This window comes from Acanthochromis polyacanthus, chromosome 7, assembly GCF_021347895.1.
Source record: "Acanthochromis polyacanthus isolate Apoly-LR-REF ecotype Palm Island chromosome 7, KAUST_Apoly_ChrSc, whole genome shotgun sequence".
In the NCBI taxonomy this organism is placed as follows: Eukaryota; Metazoa; Chordata; class Actinopteri; family Pomacentridae; genus Acanthochromis; species Acanthochromis polyacanthus.
Genome location: NC_067119.1, coordinates 16405517 through 16426406, shown reverse-complemented (window position 1 = coordinate 16426406; position 20890 = coordinate 16405517). Strand labels below are relative to the sequence as shown.

The window sequence follows — 20890 nt, the reverse complement described above, 5'->3', positions numbered from 1 at the left end:
TTTTGTTCAGTTTTTCTCACATAGCAATGGATTCAAATCCAACAGAATCCCGAAGCAGGCCACAGTATTCCCTTTTGTGTCTTTGCTGTAGCATTCCTGAGACTGCATTTCAATGTATCCACAGGCATTTATGGTGCCATCTATAAATGATATCTCCCCAACAGTTTTTGCACTCATCCACCTAAGTGTTTCACTGTTGGGACAATGAAGTCGCTGTGGCACGCTTGCCATGTTCATGGAAAATACACTGGATCCAATTTGGACTGAACAGATTCCTCTTTACCAACGTCAGTGATCACAAGGGTATACACTTTTTCTGCATTATGTTTCTACTTTGGAGCCTGTATGTTCAGTACAGCTTGTGATTTTGATTATTCATCAGAGAAAATATTGTATTTGGTAACTTAGAAAAAATGCAATTATGGAGAGGTGGTGTAGTTTTGAACCATGACATGCACCAATACTACACAGGGATGTATCCACTTCTGTTAAATGCCGTATATACACACCACACTGCAGAACAGGCATGCAGTCTATTTCATGTTTTCATTTTGCACTGTTAATAGCTTCCTAAATAACTGAGCTGAATTAAAGCGGAGGAAAATGTCACCAATCTGGCAACACAGCCCACTCATATCACAGGGTTATTAGCTCAGCTATTCCACGGTCTCATGTTAGTGAAATGGAGAGAAATAAGGGAAGTGTGGCAAATGAGAAAAATTAAGAGCTGGAGCAGCCAAAAATTAAAACAAAGATAGCACAGGGGGGACATACTGCAGATGTTCAGTAAAAAAAGAGAATGGTACAAGTGTAGAAATTTAAATGGATAAATTTCTTTAAATTCCTGTAACTCTTTGCATTTAATATGCAATCAAACACACTCCCGTTACAAGCAAAAATAATTTATTGAAATTTCCAAAACATGCTTCCCAAAAACTTCTGTGAGGGTCTGTTCTGACAAATGTCAAACTTGCAGTTTGGTAGTGGTGCTAATGCAAATGCTTATAGCACTTTTAGGATTCATTTTATATTGTCAAGATGCAGGGAAATTGAGAAAAATATCCCTTACTGCAGTGCAATGCAGATGAACCTACCAACTCCCTCAAACTCAACCCACTAAAAGCACATTTAAAAGGATGTGAAACATGAAGCAGTCAGCAAATTGGTTCAGCACAGTAGCATGGACCAAATCAAGTGGATAATAAGTGCAGGTAATTGGTGTTGTTTAGTGTTGGCACAAATTGGCTGTCATTGTCCATGTTCATTCCTGTCCTGCTGAGAAAGTGTTATTCTACACTCTGCAATGTGAGACTCTCTTACCGGATGGATGAGAAGTAACAGTTAGGGTTGTGCAAGTGGGAGTTTCCTCTAAGGAAGCACTGAACAAATGCATTCTTAATATGCCAGTGCTTGCAAAAATACAGAGGAAGGTGAAATATGTAGACTAAACACTGGTCATAAAAAGAGTTTGGATATGTGAAGTTTGCAAAGGAAGTCTGGCACAATGTACCCATAAAACTGAACAAAAGAGAACGAGCAGAAACAAACAATTACCAGAAAACTCCAACTGTCCAAGTTATGCTTACAGGGTTGACTTGAACTCTCTAGCTAAACTTTGTAATATGCCATTGTCTTTGCCAAAATAAACCATTACAAATACAACTTGACAAGTCATTCACTTTCCATTACCGTCACAGACTTCCTGGTAAGCATAAGGTGGAATTATAATACTGCATAAGTCTGTAATATTTCAAATCCAGCCAGGTATGTGTGTGTAAGGGGACTCCCTCTCCCAGCGTAAGTCTTACTAATCTGTTTCTATGCCTTCTCATATCCGCTGTCGTCATCATGGAAATCCTAATCACCATCATCGTCACAAGCAATTCCCTCTGGAGATGAACATCGTCATCACCGTGTTTTTCTGCTAATTCCCATAGTGTTTGTGATGTTCCATGTCTCAAGTCTGCAGCGCAGACCACAAGGGAGGTGGCTGAACTAAAAACAGCTGACAGAGTATGAGGTCTACTGAGAATGAGAGTAATTTCCTTGGATAAGTCAACACATGTTTGGAAATCAAAATGTGAAAGGGGATCCCAGTCAAGCTGTGGCCTCTCACAAAAGAAGCAGCCAGGAAATCAAAGCCAGATGACACCACCCCACCTCCAGACAGCGAGCAAGTAGTGACACATAAACCCTTCAGTCTGTATCTTTAAGAAACCCCCAGGGCTAGGCCTCCACACTGTTTTCCTTGAAACACTATTCTCCACATCTTTTTGTTTCATTACAACTGTTTGTTTTTTAGCTGCGGTGGGAGTATATCACAAGCTGCTCTCAGAGAGCTGCTTTGTCCGTCCAGGAAAGGGCTGGGCATGATAACATCTGTTGGCAAAAATCAGGTTTTGTTTGGGTCAAATAGTGACGTACACAGCTGCACTATAATGCTATTTTCCAATTTCTTTGTATTTTGTCATCAGCCCTTTTGAATTAGCATTGGCATTTGAATGTCAGGACATTCTTACTGCAGTTGATATCAGCAATTTTACACAGTATATAGTTGAAAGCACCTAGACAGAGAATAGAATGTGGCTGCAATTAGGGATTCAACAGTTATTAATCTGTGAATTATTTCTTAGTTTGACTGCATAAAAAATGATACTATAGCTAAAAATACCCTGAAGAGTTGATCTTCACAATGCCTGTTTTGTCAAATCAGAATTCCAAAATAAAAGACACTCAAATTTCAAAATGCAAAACATGTGAAAATTAATTACATTTTTGGAGTTGGGAGGATTAAACTACTCATTTACTCCAAAAAAAAACAAAAAAAAAAACAAAGCAAACAAACAAAATGCACTACACTCAGACATTTTATCACACCACTGTTATTCCGAACCGCCACCTGGAGATCTGACTATACAGGCTCACAAAAAAAATGCTGTTGTAAATTACCTACTTTTCATTTCACATTTAACTAACACAAACATCAGCCATTGGACATCAGTCCCAGCTCCCTTGGCCACAGCTTTAACTTGTAACATTTCTGCTCTTGATTTATCAGGAGCGCACAAAAGCACCTGCAGGCTATCCCCTGCCTCCAATATGTCTGGCTCCCACGCTGTATTCTTATTGATCTGTCCATCTTCTTGCCTCTGTGCTGGAGATGAACACAAGATTGAATGCCCTATCTGGCAGCTGCTGTGTGGACAGCAGCAAAAGACAACAAAGGCAGAAATGAATAAAATTGAAATGAAATAGATAGTTAAAATGAATATGATGTCAACGCTGCCTCAAGGCCTTTGTGAAGAAATGTGGACCGCATTTTCAATAAGACATTTATGTGACCACAGTGTCACATAGCCATAGCTGGTTTTGTTGGAAGCGCATTATTACTCTGTCCTTTTGATTTGTATTCATTCATCATTATACTGTAATTATGAAAGAGTAAGGGGAAGAGACGGTCAAAACATTCAGCTGTGAGCTGTTGCTAAACATGTTCTTGTCATAGCTCACAGCTAAATGGATGAAGATAGACCATCCTGAGTAATAGCAGTCTGTTTTTTTTTCTTACAAGACACATTATATTATTGTATTTTTAGCAGCTAATCGCTAGATAGATAAACAGATAAATGTGCACAAAGGCTGATTCATTTTATTTGTCTGGTGGACCAAAAAAAATGTAGGTGTTAAATCCCTTTAATAATGCAAATACAGCTAAACTGTGTTGACCTACAGTCAGCCAAAATCAAAGTGTGTTTTTTGGCTTGGGAATACTGCAATGAGTAATGACAACACTGCCTCTTGGTAATCTCATGGGGTATGTTTCATGTAACTACATGAGGTATTCCTGTACAACACATAGGACAAAGAAAGAGGAAGAAGGGACCAACTGCAAATAAGTGGCAGAATAACACAACGACAAATCCAAGAGCAGCAATGAGTGAAAGATAAATTGGATGGCGAAACAAGTGGAAAGCTGGGAAAAAAGAAGCACCTTAAGACAGCCAGCAGTGAATGACTCACTGTGTGTGCACAGAGAAGCGCACACTAACAGCAAGATGTCCTGGAAAAATAAGTGTGAAATAATGAACTGATCATTTAGCAATTCAAAAGAGGAGCTAAATGAGATTCTGTAACAGAGAGAAGGTGAAGCAGTGGAATCTTTGTTTCAACAGCAGGGTGTGCTCCTCTGTGAGCAGAATAAACTGAGAGCCTCCAACGTATCAGTAAGAACATGTCTGTCATGCTTCAAGTAACGCTGTAATCAATTTAACACTGCTCTGCCTCATGGAAAATCTGAGAAAACAATAGTTTCCACTCAATTCTTACAGTCGCAGCACTTACTCACATAATGCAGACCTGACTTTCATATTAGCTAAAACTGAAACTGGTCAAGATACAGTCATTTCTGAGAAGGTGTGTGCCACATGATCTGCTCTTCTACTGCACAATTGCTCAAGATTCATTAATTAGTCATAGAGCTCGTGGCCAGACTGGGCTGTCACACCACACGCAGCTGCATGATTCATTGCATGGCTGAAGGTGGTGCGGACAAGTTAAAACAGATCAATCTGGGGATATGATTAAAGGTATGTTATGTAACATTTCTGTCCTGAAATGCCTATTTTGTTGGGAACGTACATTTCTCAAATCTTTCCAACAATATCGAAGCCCAAAGAAATCAGTTATTTAACTCAACGTAACAGTGCATTTCACTCACATCAAAGTTTCCCTGAAATGGAATGAAATGACATAATGTGAATATATGTGACTGAACGGAACTTGAATATGACTTTAACAAATTATCTTGTCCATAAACATGATTTTCATTGTCAGTGGTGGTGAAGACAACAACTGGCATGACGCAAAATTACTTCACAACATCACCAAACTACATCTTTCGTTATTGTTTTGAGCAACAGCTCCCTAGGAGCAGAAAGTATACTCATTTAAAGAGCCAGAGCCATGTATGAACACTGGATTTTGTTGTTCAGCACACACACGGAACAGACAGCTGGAAATACATGGCCAAACATTCATTGAATTTGACTGAAACTGCTCTGGAACAGAATCACTGATGCTAAAATGCTCGTTACAAGACAGGATAATGTGCAGTTATGTCTGATCAGAAGCTGGCAAAATGGAAGTAAACAGCATCATGTTTTTAATTTGAGGAAATCATACAGCTTGGCCTCCTCTGATGTCCTGATACATTGGCATGGTAGAGGAGCTTTCAATCATGCTGAAAGAAACCGGACCAACAACACCTCCATGACTGCAATATTACAGGTTGGATGTGTAGCTGGCAATTCTACCTGGAAACTAGAAACAAGTACTGTTGCTTTCAACTTAAACTCAAAATTGCAACATGTAGTGCCAATCAAAGCACCAAAGCAAACAAAAAATAGTAATATGGAGGAGAATCAAGCAGATTTGTCCACAGCTTCAAGACAGCCAGCAATATACTGTATCTGAAAGCTGCGATATCACAGGATTCTTGTCACTGCATGTCTTTCAGTCATTTTTCCTTTGAGGATGCTCTACATTTGCACTGTAAAGTGCAAAACAAACTCTGTATTGTGTACAAGCCCAGATATCAATCATTTCATATACTGCGCACACACAGCAGTAGCCAGGTTTCTACGAGAGAATGCAGTGGAAGAAAGGGTGTTAAGAAAGGAGTGCTAGGCTGTGAGACCTTTCTAGGGGGAGTGAATGGGGAGAACCCTTAATAAGGCTGAGTACATCAGCATCACCCTGCCCAGTGAGCTGGCAGAGATTGATGCTGTAGGTGTGCTGTGCCTGTCACACACACACACACACACACACACACACACACACACACACACACACACACACACACACACACACACACACACACACACACACACACACACACACACACACACACACACACACACACACACACACACACACACACACACACACACACACACACACACACACACACACACACACACACACACACACACACACACACACCCGGTGGTTCTCTGGGACAACAGTGACTGATGACTTTGTCTCCTCAAAACTGACAGCGGGTCTCTGCTGTCTCCGCCTCAGTCCCAACCAAGTGATAGAAAGCAATCTAAAGTTTGGCTGAGACTGACCCCGCAACACCAGAATCAATGACAATGTGCTGTGGGAGAACGTCACAAAGAAATGAGATAACAATGCCTTGTGTCTTTTTATTGTAGTGACAAAATGTGATATGTCTGAGGTAGCCACCCTTGGGGACAAAGAGAGCAAGGAAAGGAGGAAGAGAAGAGGGGCTTAGGGAGCAACACTTTATGTCCTTCAACAACTTGTGAAAGAAAATGTGCAAAAAAATACACCAAAATGTATGTTTAAGCCACTGAATATCCACCGACACTACACAATCTCCAACATTTAGTAGAGCAAAGGAAAGAGAAAAGCAATGGAGCAATGAATTTCCATTCTTTGTTCTAAATATAGCCTTGTCTATTCCCCCTCTCTGGTCTCTTAGGCACTGGATTCACTTAATTGGATTACTACACACACTTTTCATTTCCTTTCTGGTTAGTGTTTAATGAAGTTTAGACAATCATACATCTCAGTTCATTCATTGTGGGTCTGAAGGGAACACCTTGCACATTCAAAATGTAGAATAAAATCAGTACACAGCATGGAGCTTCCCAGCATCAATTTACATGAATGTTATGCATTCAGGCTAGCAGTATAGAGCTCAATACAGCTTGGTGTAAAATAACCCAACAATAATGTGGTGAGGCGAGAAAAAGAAAGAGAGAGCATAATGTTATTGGTAGGGCTGCAGATCGATTGGTCGGTCAGCATGTTCTAATCTGAACAAATTCTCATTGGTCAGACAATTGTTTTTGTTAGTTTCAATGGCAGAAAAGCACTACATCGATGGAATCCAGGATTAATCCATTCCTTTAGGCACCAAAAATTACAGATTCCCTGTGGAAAATGGACTGCATGGAAAACACTGTTTTCTCACCCATCTTATGGAGACTGCAAGGTCTAAGTTATTTAATGCTTACATTTCCTGAACATTTACTCAGTCAGCTTAAAACTTACTGACACCATGTCAAAGAAGGGGCTGGTGTGACTGCATATTGGCAAAAATGGATGGCCTGGTAGAGGGAAACAGTCAGCACTTATCTAGCGCCTTTCTGCTTCAGTGGTTCTCAAAGCGCTTTACAATGTTTCTCATTCAACCATTCATACACCAATGGCGACAGACCTGCCATGCAAGGTGCCTGCCTACCATCGGGACCAACTTAGGTTTCAGGGTCTTGCCCAAGGACACATCGACATGTAGAGGGGCCGGGAATCGAACCGCCATCCTTGCAATCAGTGGACAAAGTTTTTTTGTTGTTGTTTGTTTGCATTGTTGCCAAGTGGTTGCTCAAAGGAAATCCTAAGAAAATGGAGGATGTGTTGAGTTTCTCTAAATAATTTTATAAGATCTATATCATACTATACGAAGTTCCTTGAGATGGCAAATGTTGTGAACTGGTGCTATACTGTATAAATCCTATGCATGTGGGAGGATGCACACTGGTCTGCTCTAAATCCGTTGTTATCAAAAGTACAAAAAAAATAGATACAATTGATTCAATATGCTACAAATATTAGCTTTTCATGTTTATTTATGGTTCATTTAAGCTAGTAAGGTTAGCAGATAGAGAAAATTCAGTGCACTGTGACCAATCAATTGGTGGAGGAAAATTTTCTTCAGTTGACTTTATAAACTTCTGCAGTATAATACACGGAGACTTAATGTTATTTTAACATTTAAACTTTCTCGACAAATCCATGTGTATTCATGTCTGTGCGAGTACATACATGAAAGCATTTTTCAGACATTAATATACTGATCTTCTTGTAATCTCTGTCAGGCTTATTGTCTCTGTTGTACTTGACTTGTACACCACAGGTCTGACACAAAGAGGAGAGGACTAGTCCATTATCAAGGTGCAATGAATAATACAGATCCTCCTGAAAGCTTCTCTTTACTCGTACACACAAAGTTACGCAGATTTACTGTGCAGAAAAAGACAAAAAATCCTGCTTGTGGTTAAAATAGAGTCTGACAGGCTCTTCCCCCATTTTCAGAATAACGCTTCATTTTGACAACTCCGACAGCCTTAAATTGTTGCCCCAACACTCACGAGATTTGCTACACCCATCCAATTCAGCAACAAAATGCATTCCAACACATTATTAAAAACAAAAATCTCAAACTAATGAAAGACATGCAATAACAAGTGAAGACTATATGAAAGCTAGTGTGTTTTAATACAGTTTGTCAGTCTTTCTCTTTATCATTGTTATGATATTTGTGATGGAAGTGACAGCTATTTACTCTGTATTATTCGGGAATTCAAATTCTTGCACTGGGAGAGTAAGTTGAAATAAGGGCAGAATATGTTCAAGTATTTCACAGTGAACAACAAACAGATTTAGGGTGCTGAGGGTTAAAACATGTACTTATCACTAAAGGCTCCCTCATCCTAATTTTACACTACAGTCCCCCATTATTGCATCTGAGTGTATGTTTGTACAGCCTGGCAGCACATGTACGATAATCCTTATAGTGTCGAGAGGAGAGACAAGAACCAGGATGTTTTGCTGTGTATCTGTTTACACAATGTTCACAGATTACAAGGAATATTTCCTTTGTAATCTGCTTCCTGAGTAAGAGACCAGCCCTGTTTCTGTCTGTGTATGTACATGAGTGAGTTTGAATAGCTGGGTGGATGCGCTCGTGTGCGTTTTCTTGTGTGCCGTGACGTCTGTATGAAGTTCATCTGTTTCTCCACGTTTCATCTTCTGTGTTCTATTTACATCTCACCAGCTCTCTTTTTTTACCGTCTCTGCTGGAAATGTCAGTAAATGGTCCAAAATTGTGCTCAGTTTATTAGGTAATGCTCAGTTCACAAATTCAGTACTTGTTAAAGGTCATGACATGTGACTAAATATCTTTTGCCTGATTGCCATGAAAAACTCAACTTGAAAAAACATTGTTAGAACTTCTAGCATTGCTCATATCCCAGCAGCCCACTCTGATGACATCACCGACTGCTCTGCGTCCCTCCCAGTTTATAGCACAGCTGGGAGACAACTATTCCCATAAGATACCCAGCCTAAGTATGACTAATCAAAGCAAGACCCAACAACGCAGCACTTTTATCAAAATATTCTTTTCCAAGCCTTGAAAACGCAGTCTCAATATTACAATACCTCTGTATGCTTGCCGTTTGTGACTTGCCCTCACGTTTATGGATCAAGTGAAGCATTTCGTGTGGGAGAAAATGACAGGAAATGTCTGGCCCATTTAACAATAAATTTCCCCTGAATACATCAGAGCCAAGCTTGGAATGAAGTGACACTGGGCTGGGCTAGGCTAGCACTACAGGGACTCTTATGATACCATAAAAACAACAAGCATGCTGACAGACAAACATGCCAATTCCTAATTTTAGTTATTTTAAAATAATTAATTAACAAAGTCCTGTAGTTACACATTAAAGCGACAACATAAAAAGACAAAGACACACATGCATCTCAACTATCACCACTATCAATACTCACCATATCCAGGAGTGTCTTCTAAAAGGAAAATGGCTGAGGTGCATCATGGACCTATCGCTGGGGACACCTGGACATTGTCCAGGCTTCATACTGAAGTTGTGTCAGGACTGGTTGCCCTTCCTGTTAACTTGTCGCCCCCTTCCTATTTAGCTATCTGTCTACAGACACAACACCCCAATTTCTGTGGGATCCAGCACAAAATACAGTGTTCCATAGTAAAGTTCACTGTTGTGATGCACACATTCAGAGCAGTCCTCCGGTAATAGATCCTCTTCTGAACTTCCAGCTTCACGTGTTTGGTCCTAGGGCATGATTACAAAAAGAGCCAGCCTACATCTACCAAGGCAATCTTAAAAATCTAATTATACAGCACCATAACATCCACTGGGTTCCAGAAGGTAAATAAAAAATCCCAATAAAAGTGGTGACTAAAAAGAAACATGAACTAGAAGGAACTGGAAGCACACTTAAGCCAGAGTTAACTCAGTTTTTAAGTAAGAGAGTCTCAGCAGTGCGAGCACACAGGCGGCCACCCAGCAAGACCAGCTAAGCTCTCCGGCCGCTGTTCTTTTTTCCGTGGGATTCTTCCGGCAAAGGTTTGGAAATTGCTGTCCCACATCCACATGGTGAACCGGTTCAGGGGCTCATTTCTCCGGAAAACATTCCTTTTCCTGACAGCCAGCGACGCCGGTTGGAGAGGCAGCGGTAGTCACACCAGCATGACAGAGCATGTTAGCCACAGAGTCACTCACAGACTCACATTCGCTTTCATCCCCTCAGCTTTGCCCCCTTTGTCTCTCTGATTTTGTGTCTGTCTCTCTGTTCTGCCCTTTCACAACCTCCCATGGAGGGAAGTGAGGAAGTACAGAGAGAAAAAAAACACAGTGAAGCGTCTCTTCAGTGTCTCCCCTTGTCTCTGTTTGGCTGCTGATCGTCTCCCTCCTCCTCCTCCTTCCTCGCTCCAGTCAGTGGGATGTCCTGATCCCTGTGTAATAGGTGTGCCTGCCACATACAGCCAGCTAAACCTATTGATCCTCTTACCACTTCATTCAGAGAGGAACAGGTCTGCACATGTACAATTTGCTTACACACCAGAGAGCACATAGTGACACAGAGAGCCTCTAGTGTATATAGTAATATTGCTATAGAAATGTTGACATAAGTAATTCCTTTCATTTCCTCCCCGTAAATCTTCTACTCTACTCTTCATTTCTCGAGTGGTGTGTGTGTTTGTCTCTATTATAGCCCTCCTCCTTCATAACACAAGTACTGCTGTTGCCGTGTCAGTTTGTTTTTTGCTACTCTATGCACACCCTCCGTCTGTCTCCAGTGTCTGCATGCACGTCAGTGAACCATAAAATTTCAAGCCACACGGCAAATGCCAACTTATTTTGCCCTGCACGCGTGTGTGTCTGCAAAGCATATAGTGTGTGCATGTGTGACGACTGAGAGCATGCAGGGGGCCTCTCAAGGCTTGTTTGTTTCAAGAAACTTGTTATACAGGATGTCATTGCCCTACTGCGGTATAATGCATTCCTCTGTTCTTACACCAGCGGCTTCGGGCTCCAGATGGAGCCTGTAATTCTGCCTATAAGCCAAACAGCAATTAGAAAGAGTAAATGTCATGCTGTCTTTTATGAAGATAACAGATAAATCTGCAATTTGTTAAATTCGGTGCAATTTAGAGCATGTCTGTCTCTGTTTGCCTGCACGTGTTAGAGTAACTTTGCGTGCACAAATCAATTGCGTGTTGCATGATTGGTGTTGGCAAGGAAGTTATGAGTCAAAGTTGGGGTTAACACACTAAGGTTGTGTGTGTCTGTGTTTGTATGCGTATCTGTGTGTGTGTGTGCGTGCATTTTACATTATAAAAACCATAGCTGTGGCTAAGCTCCAGTTGCTGCGGTCTGAAAAACAGGATCCAGCACTGCTTCTTACACACATCCTGCCCAACACACACGTCAGCAGCTTCTCAACTCCTGCCAAAAGTCAAACCACCTCACAGCCTCTGTAAGCCTGCACCTTCTGCCACAACAGCCACTCTTGAAACAGGGTGGAGGAGCGCTGAATGCTGAGGAATCCGCTCGTAGGAAAATCAAGACAGAAAGGCAACTCTCGGGGGATATGTGGGCAGATTGTGTGTAGAGGGGCAGGGGTTGACAGTTTAGGCAACAACACAGAGTAAAAATTAAATTGAAGTGTCTTAAAACGAAAGCAGCGAGAAAGCACTGGAGCACCTGTGATTCATAATGTACACTCAGAGAAAACAACTCTCTGTCTGTCACTCAGATTCTCAGACCTCGTCAGACATCTTGCATGCGAATGGAAACTGTGACCGAAGCGCTAATAACAGAATATATGCTGTATGTTCAAGTGCTTATGTGCGTGCATAAGAGTAGTATTGCATCATTTTAGCCTCTGCTTTGGGGGTTGCTGGCCCCTGCTCTGCCCAACACTGGTGAGCTGTCATGACTCATCCTGCAACCTGAAAGAGAGAGACTAGAGGAGAGAGGGAAAACCAGAGTGAGTGTAAAGGCACAAATGTAGAAAGCAAGGCTGACAGCAAATGAGAGATGGAGAACAAAGGTATGGTAGAAGGTCGAAGTATATGCACATGCCAGCATCTTTAAAAGAAAAAAAAACACTGTTGCCATGAGAAATTAAAAAAAAAAAAAAAACCTGAAGGAAAGTGCAGCAGCAACAGAATGAGGTAAGACTGATGAACAATAAACTAAATATGAAATGCAGCTGTGATGGAGGAAACAGAAACCTCGACACAACCATCGCTAGCCGACATAACGCTAACACAATAGCACGTGAAGTAGTGGAACAGCGGTAGTGTATCATCACCTGTGACCCCTGCTTGTAGGCAGAATAATGTATTTCCCATCTACAAAACATCACATCATATTTGAATCAGGAGGCCTTTTCCATTACATTAGTGGTTGGTCTCTGTAACTGGGCATCTGGGGGAAAAGGGCCAGATTACACAACGGAACAAGAATGTATCGATCTCATGTGTACTGACATTTAGCAAAGTACTTTCCTTTATTTTTCTGCAGATCGATTGTCCAGGGAACACAGGCTGAACAACCTCTACAATCGAGTCACCGGGCAGGTCCGACATCACGGCCCGCCAGTGGAATGACTGCTTTTGCTCCAGGTGTTTTCAAAGCAACAGAAGTGTCACTCGTAAAGTTGTAAAGCCTGTTAAGCAATGTGCTGTAAGCTCTGCAACATGAAAATTAATATGCGTCCTCTATTGTGTACTAACACCTCACTACACAATGTAATTGCGATGAAGCCAAATGCCTTTTCTGTACCACAATTAGTAAACTGAAAGACGAATCAAATCTAAACCAGCACATTCATTCTGTGATGCAGCTACTCAACTGCCACATTAAAATAAAAACGCTTCCATGTTTTACATTTAAATAGCAAAGCAAATCTCTCTTGAGATTGACAGAAAACTGGGCCTCATCACACTGTTCCTTTGAGGTAGGCCAACTGTCCATCACTCTGCATGTCGCCGTGAAAATGCTTCAGGCCCAGTCCTCCTCCTTGCCATTCACAGATGGTTATGCAGTGGCATTTCAGCAAAGGTTAACTCATTCCCCCTTCAAATCAGATATTTGTAATTAGATTCCCACATCTAATGGGGACATGGAGGCTTCAAGGGCCATTTGTAGAATGTGAAGAATGTTTAAGTGGCCAAAAAATTACTCACTTGTGGAGCGGAGAGGTTTTTATGACTCTAATTTTAAGGCAGACCAAAAGACAGGCGGGAGGGACTTCATTTATTAGACAAAAAAATATGCTGCATTACAACAAAGCAGCAGCTGTAGCTAGTGATGTATGTACAGAGCATATGCTGTGCACAAACATTCAGAAAAAAATGTTTTTAAATAAGATCTACAGCAACTAATAAATGAAACACTACTTTACAAATCGGTTATTTCGCTTTTATGATGTCTTCTGGAATTCTCCGAGTTGAGAAAAAAACATTTTTTCAGTGTGACTAACTGTACAAATCTGTCATCACACTAAAGATTATCCTTTTAATTTAAGCTCTCATATGGCTTATACAACATTACCAAGATTTGTCTATTGCTTAAAAAAAACTTAATTACTGTGCTTCACTATTTGCTATAAGAACACCCACTGTTATGAGTGTGCCAATATTGTGACTGTAGTCAGGCTGCTTGGCTAAAATTACCAACAGTATAAGCACAGTGTATTAAACACCAAAATAAACACTTGTTAGTGCAGAAAAAAACATGAATCAAGCTAAATTCAACCACAGTTGAATTATGATTATAGCATGCTTAATTATATAATAAAAAATAAAGAAAGATTTATGCTCGAACACTGTAGCTGTCAATATACTCGACACTTTGCACAAAAATGTGTATTCCTGAACAGACGCACACAAAATTGAACATGACCGAAATAACAATAATAAAAAAGATTAACGTGCAAATATATGCCAGAATTGTAAATATTAAATTGTAACAAAAAAGCACTAAATCTGCCTTCATTTATAAATCATCTCAATTGGATGGAGGGCCGCGGTTAAAAGCATCATGAACATCCAGTTAAAAACCACTATTGTAAATGGTGATATCCATTTTGACTGCTTCATGAGGTTGTTTTGTGAGAGCAGGTACAGATGGGACCGTACTGAAATATCAGTGGTCCATTACCAGAGGCAATCTTCACTGGAACACCATCTGGTGAGGATGGGTCCCACTATCAGTTGGTGCAATCAACTGCTCCACTCTCTGATACCTTCATTATCCCATTACGTAGACGCAGGCAACGTAAATTCTACCGTTTTAAAGTGCCGATACTGAAGTCAGCAGCACATTACTGCAAACGCCACGTTGTGTACTCTGTATTAAACACACACTAACTTCTTACCTGAAACATGCCAATACATCGTGTGCTAACAAGGGTTTAAGAACATGTGTACACTTGCACACTTTGTACTTAAACAATACTGTTCAAATACTGTATTGGCAAACGCTATCAGCAGCTCCATAAGGGAGACGAACATTTCTTACTTGCTGCCGACAGCCACCAAAACATTAAATTTGGCCTGTATAACATTCTTAATTGATAAAGTTTTCTCATGATAAATTAATTACTTGTATCAACTGTCTGTCCAGACAGAATATGGCAAATGCATCGTCTAAAAAATGTTATTGCTCTGTTAGTTTAGCATAAATGTAGCTGGTGGGCATTTCCACTGCACCTGCTTTCAATAAAGCGCTAATTGCAGAGCTGCAGGATTTACTGCCGACTTTGGTATTTCCAACTTGACGTCACAAAGTTTACAGGTGTGCCCACACAACTGACAAACACAGAGAAGCTATGCAGAGTCTTTGTCTTGGATTATCAACCTTGAATTTTTATCAGATGAACTAATCACATAGGGGATTTACAGCTGTGTAAACAATGTCTGTTCTTTCCTTTCACTTTTCTGAGAAGTTCAGCAGCTAGCTAGATAAATGTGGCATTAACAGGAAACACAAATGTTTTTTTCTCTCTTTAAATTGTGTCGTCTAGATGAAATGCAACGGCACATGTAGATTCAGTTCTTATGCAGTGAAGCATTTGAGAAATTTTCTTCAGCCTCAATGGCTTCACGGTAGCAAACACACTAATTGTGGTGTACAGTGTGTCCAAACTGATCTGCCTCCCCATCCACAAACCGTTGCAGATATGTGAATGCACATGTGCAGGTTAAAAATCACAATAATTATCAAGTGTTCTGTCAATTGCCAGCATTGTGCTTTTGATCTGCTGCCATGACAGCGTAAATGCTGCACTGCACATTTCAATGAGAGCTGTGTACCCGGGACATCGAATTTAGCATATCCACTCACCCCAGAGGGGTGAGTACATTTTGTGAGCTGGTGACTCTGGAGCACGCTAGTTAGAGTGTCATAAAATTTCACTGCTTGCCAGTCAGATGACTGGATTGTGTCCACTTTAAGGCACAAGGGCTCATTATTGTCCTCACCAGTCACCACTGTGCACTGCTGCAAATGCACGAGTAGATAGCTCACAGTGAATTTGAGCTGATTTTGTTGTCAATTATTTTTAATGTTACTTTGATTTGATAATGACATTAATATGTGCATTGCAAAAAACACTGATGCTATAGTCTGCATATGTTTTACAAACTATATTAGTACCACTAATACACTTAAATTGAAAGAAGTCATCATTATTGATATTAATTTTCTGAACCCCAACAACCATGTGTGGGTTTAAAAGGGCATATTATTATTATTTTTTTTTTTTAAATTACCAAGTGGAGTAATTTTATATAATACTCTCTCTCTCCCTCTCTCTGTTGCTGTACTCTACCTGTTTCATTCAAAAATTCAGCAACAGTAAACCACCTGAGTTATCAAGATTTTGTAAAAAAGAAAAAAAAAAAAAACTGCATTCCTCAGTGTTACCATGAAGCCATTAGTGACTCATTTCCAACCAACGGTTGTGACAAAAATTCAGGGACTTTTCAGCTGAACTATGCTGAACTGCAGACAATGCAGAGCAGAAAAGATTCAAGCATGGACACAAATTAACCATGTAAATAGCTAATTATCGATATCCGTCTAATAGTATACAGAACCAACATTTACAGGAATTGCCAATAACTGTAGGTGCTTGGAAAAATGTACATCTTAATTTCATGTTTTCTTATTATTTGCAAAATAAATTATACTGAAAGATCTAAATAATCTAAATATCCTCAATCTCAAATGTCAAGCACTAGAGCAGCAGCTTCTCAAAAAACAACTAAACACTGGGAAACTAAAATGAAAAGATATCATAGTGGCCAATACCATGTTCAAAGCCCAAAATCTTCAAAGCAATACTGATATGTTGAAGCTCAAGTCAGCTGACGATGTAAGAACATTTAAATAAGTGTGAAACATAATTACATTTGGTAAAACTGACTTGTGGTGGATGTATCAAATTCAAAACAACACTAAATCACATTTTCGACCCTGTTTTGCCTTTAACTCATACTGGGCCAGTGTTTATTTCTTCAGGACATCATCAACATAAATAGCTTCATGCGATAAACTATTTGACTCCAATTTATTGTTGTGTCAGCTGTTGTGGTTTGTATTAGTGAGGTATTTTTTCTAAATTATTGTTGCTACAGATGCAGAAAAGTGACACATATTATTCACAGATGTGTTAAAAAGACACGGTGTTGCCAATAGTGTCAGTTCCGTGTGCATGAATTATTGCAACTACTCGTTTCTCAATTTCCGTAACCCTGCTGTGCTGATCTATAGTTTGCTCCCACTCTCATACTCATCGATATCCGTATGTATCCAACTCAATACCTCCATTTCCAGCCATGGTGTCAGTTCTGTTGCTCAACCCCTCCAAAAATAGACTTTTCCTGCATTGCACCAACGTTGTGTCACTGTTGCAGCCAAAGCGCTCGACTGGCTCCCCCTGCACTGTCTGAGCAGTCTGAGCCTTAATCACGGCACTGGATGAACCTGGTGTCTATCTGGGTGCGATTAGTTGCTCCTCAGAGGGATGATATGACCCACTGATGACCTCTGGTGATGTGCTAATTACTCTAAGCTCAGGGGAAAACACAGGTCTGCTGTTAGCACTCAATGAAGAACAATTTAGCTTGGATCCTGTTGAGTGTAAATTGTTTTTAGGCAATGCATCTAATTTATTACAAGCTTATCATGATTTTAAATTGTGTCCACTTATTTATTGCATGTTGAAGCACTTTATATGAAACTGAAGCCTACCGGTATTTTCTGTGTTCTCTATTTGTGCAGTTTCATTTATTCACCATGTTACCATGCATTGTCAATGTCTCATAACAGAGAAAGCACATTCAAAGGATTTTTTAAATGGCTTTCAACTCGCAAAACTGGCATTCAAAATGTATTTTGAGAAATATCTGGTACCTTTTGAGTAGATCGCGGATACCATTTAGAATTCGCTTTTTGTTTGCATCAACATGTGGGTCACAGTCGGTCAGAACAGGGTGGAATAATAGTTTTATAATTTATCTAGCATTAAAATTCCAAAAACTGACATAAAGAGAAGAAAAAAGGAGTACAAGATCAAAAAAAATATTTACTGAAGCCACTGAGATATGCCAGGAAACTCTCTAAATGAACAAGAGATGTGAATAACTGTATTGAAGCAAACTGGTGTAATGGAAATTAGCTGTGAGGCTCTCTCTTGTGTTTTTGTCTCTAACTGGCCTAAATTCCATTAAAAGGCATGAATTATGAAGCAGGAGCAGTATGCAGGATAGAGCACTGTGGGGGACTTGTGTGACATTAAACTGTTAAAGTAATTGAACGTTGGGAAGAGGCTTGCAGGCTGTAAAAGCTCACTCTGAAAATGGCTCAGTCTGTGAGATTCTGTCTGCAAACCATGGAGGAAACCACCCAACTGTGCTCACACACAAGTGCACACGCCCTCACAAATACTTCCATAAAGGGGTCATATTTTAGTTTCAATATACAGTGAAAAACCGCAAGCAAAGTAGCAGCGTGAACGCAAAAGTTTCACCACTAGAGAAGTCACACACAATCAAAACATGCAACTTATTTGGCACAGTTCACTGGGTTACAAGTCCTCAAAGACTATGGAACTTGCCTGTTAAAGGGACCATCGTGAAGACATATGCATGCAAAAATTTGCAGCAAAACCACTAGGGTGCACTGTCATCAAATTATAAAGTCAAAAAAAAAGAAGCAAAAGCTGGACACTAAAAAGAACAAAATGCATTTTCATTATCTGAGTGAGAAGCTCTCAAATAACCAACAAAAAAGAACAATACACTCTATAATTAATTTTACCATTATAAGGCGTTATTTGCAGTTCTTCCTTACATACAGTTTTATCTATGGATTCACAGAAAACTTTATGTGGGTAGCCAACTAGAACACATTTGTCCCCAGACAAATGGATTTCTGCTTTTATCTGACTTCCATTTTCACACCTGTAGAATAATCCACAGTTAAATTAAAGCCTGTCAAAATGATGAATTATTGTGGAGCTGAAGTAGAAAAAATAACTTCCATAATCAGAGGTAAGCTTGTGATTACAATTCTGTTGTGCCAATCTGATATTCAAATATTGTATTGTGGAATTTAGACCATAATAAATGAATTCATATTCTGTAGCACTGAGTGACTTTTTGACATCATCTTTATTGACTGTCGCCAGGTGTTTCTTCAAAGGGAATCAACAGGTTTCTTTCTATAATATTCTGTGGTCTTAACCTTAACATTTAAAGATGATTGTTGCTTTTTATTTTATTTTCAGTCTCATACAAAATGCACAAGGTTATTCTTTAATTTCAAATGTAAAGCAGTTTTGCGTCCACCTCTGCTGTTTTCAATGGAAACACAGACTGCCAAGCAAAAAGCTGAACTGTGTTCAAATTACCTTTTGTTGCGGGTGTTCATGGTACTACAACCTCTACTGATAGTGGTGCATTACACCATAATGGCACATTCTGTGTTTGCTCCATGACTGGACATGAAAAGGAAGGCTGAGGCGCAGACAGCGATGACCATTCCACCCCTGTCTGCTGTCACGACTCCTATGACATTTAAAAGCCAAACTTTCAACCCCCTTTTCATCCACACCTCACTATGTCCACATGAAACCTGTTGGCACACTGGAAACCCACAGCAGGATGGTCGTGGCTTCATGTTGGAGAGAAGCTGAGACGACAAATGGCAGAACCATCAAAAACACTTTACTGCACAATAGGTTGAGATGAGTGATGTGATGAAAAGAGAGGAGAGGAGAAGTTATAAAAAAGAAGGGATAAGAGGAGTCTAAAGTGGAGACAGCCCCACTAAATGTTTTATTAGATGCAGTGTTTCAGCTGCAGATAGGACAGGATGGGAAGTGGACTTTTAAGATGAGTAAAGATTTTATAAAAGTCAATGTGTGGGTGAGTGGCAATCGGTGTGCGGCATGTTACATTTGTGCAAAATCGGTGTGAGGCCGGTGCCAGTTGAGGCTGGCAGGGTCAACTTCCTAAATCCTCTGCTGAACTGAAAGCAACTCCTTTAGTCTCAAACAACTGAAAAGCAAAGACAGCATTGTGGCTGTTGTAAAAAGAGCTGGCTGAAGAAATGAAGAATGCGTCTCAATAAAATAAACTTTGCTTAATGCGGAGCACTTAAACACAAACACATGTCGAGCCCAGAAGAGACAGCAGTCCTGGGAGCGGGCTTGCCTCGGTGCCTTTCAGTTTTGCATATTTGAACTTGTGGTTCATGCAACATGCAAATCTGAATGACTGGGTGTGTACAGTATGATTCCATGGAAGCGTCTTTCGGTGTACCTGAGTGGGACTGACATCGCTGCAGGTTCTACCAAACATGTGTGGAGAGAAACCACAACTCTGAATTGTTATAACATGAGATCAAAAGGAACAGCCTACTGCTTTACTGGGAGCTTTCAACCATCCGGTGGACCGTATTTGTCGAAAACAGTCACAGAAATTTGACTTCAGGGTAAACTGACACAGCAGGGAGAGAAACTGAGCAAAAATATCTCTCGTCCAACTGCAAGACCCCCTCCTCCCTCACTGACAGGTATTCACCCCTGAAACTGAGACCGTTGAGGAAAATTCCAGTCTCATATGTGTTATATAAAACTCCCCGCTGCTCAGTGCATCCCAGGAATTAGTTTATAATGAAGTGTTATAGGCACTCTCTCGAAACCGAGCTCATCTTCTGCGGTTACTGATTTTCTACATTTCCAGGGGAGAATTTTTCAACAACCTCCAGGGAACATTTCTGAACACTCTGCATTTCAGATGTGTTATACACGTGGGTGGAGGAATCAATGTGGCAATGACAGCATAATGAGTTTTCCCAGTCGATAAACGTGTGAAGTCTTTCCACTTACTCCAAACTAGGGATGTCACGATACCACAAATTTAGTAGTCGGTACCAACACCGCTAAAAAAGCAATGATTCTGGGTGCCATAGCAAATAATACACTACGTAGTCAAATGAAAGCATTCCAGCATCAAGTCTTCTACTTGGAAAAAAAACTGGGATGGAGCCTTCAAGTAATAAAGAAGACTTGATTGTTATTTAAAACAAAACAATACTGTGGCAAACAAATAAACAGCTTTTTGGGGGGGTAGTATTGCATTTCTACTACAGAGCTGCCTGATATATGAAAAATAATGCAAATAATAAAGAGCCTAGGTGTAATAAACAGATAAAAATACTCACATTACATAAAGCAG

The 20890-nt window shown here is 40.2% G+C and overlaps 1 protein-coding gene across 4 annotated transcripts in view; it reads right to left on the bottom strand.

Moving 5' to 3' along the window:
- The window catches only part of pde4d (phosphodiesterase 4D, cAMP-specific), a 175946-nt gene that overhangs the window by 50050 nt on the left and 105006 nt on the right, over positions 1–20890 (bottom strand). The window contains exon 1 of one of the 4 annotated variants that reach the window (XM_051950512.1): positions 9601–9900. The exons of the other annotated variants lie outside the window; for them this stretch is intronic. Coding sequence (XP_051806472.1) covers positions 9601–9689 — 89 coding nt within the window. The 5' untranslated portion in view covers positions 9690–9900. Of the gene's footprint in view, positions 1–9600; positions 9901–20890 lie in introns of those variants that run through there. 4 annotated transcript variants of the gene reach the window in all.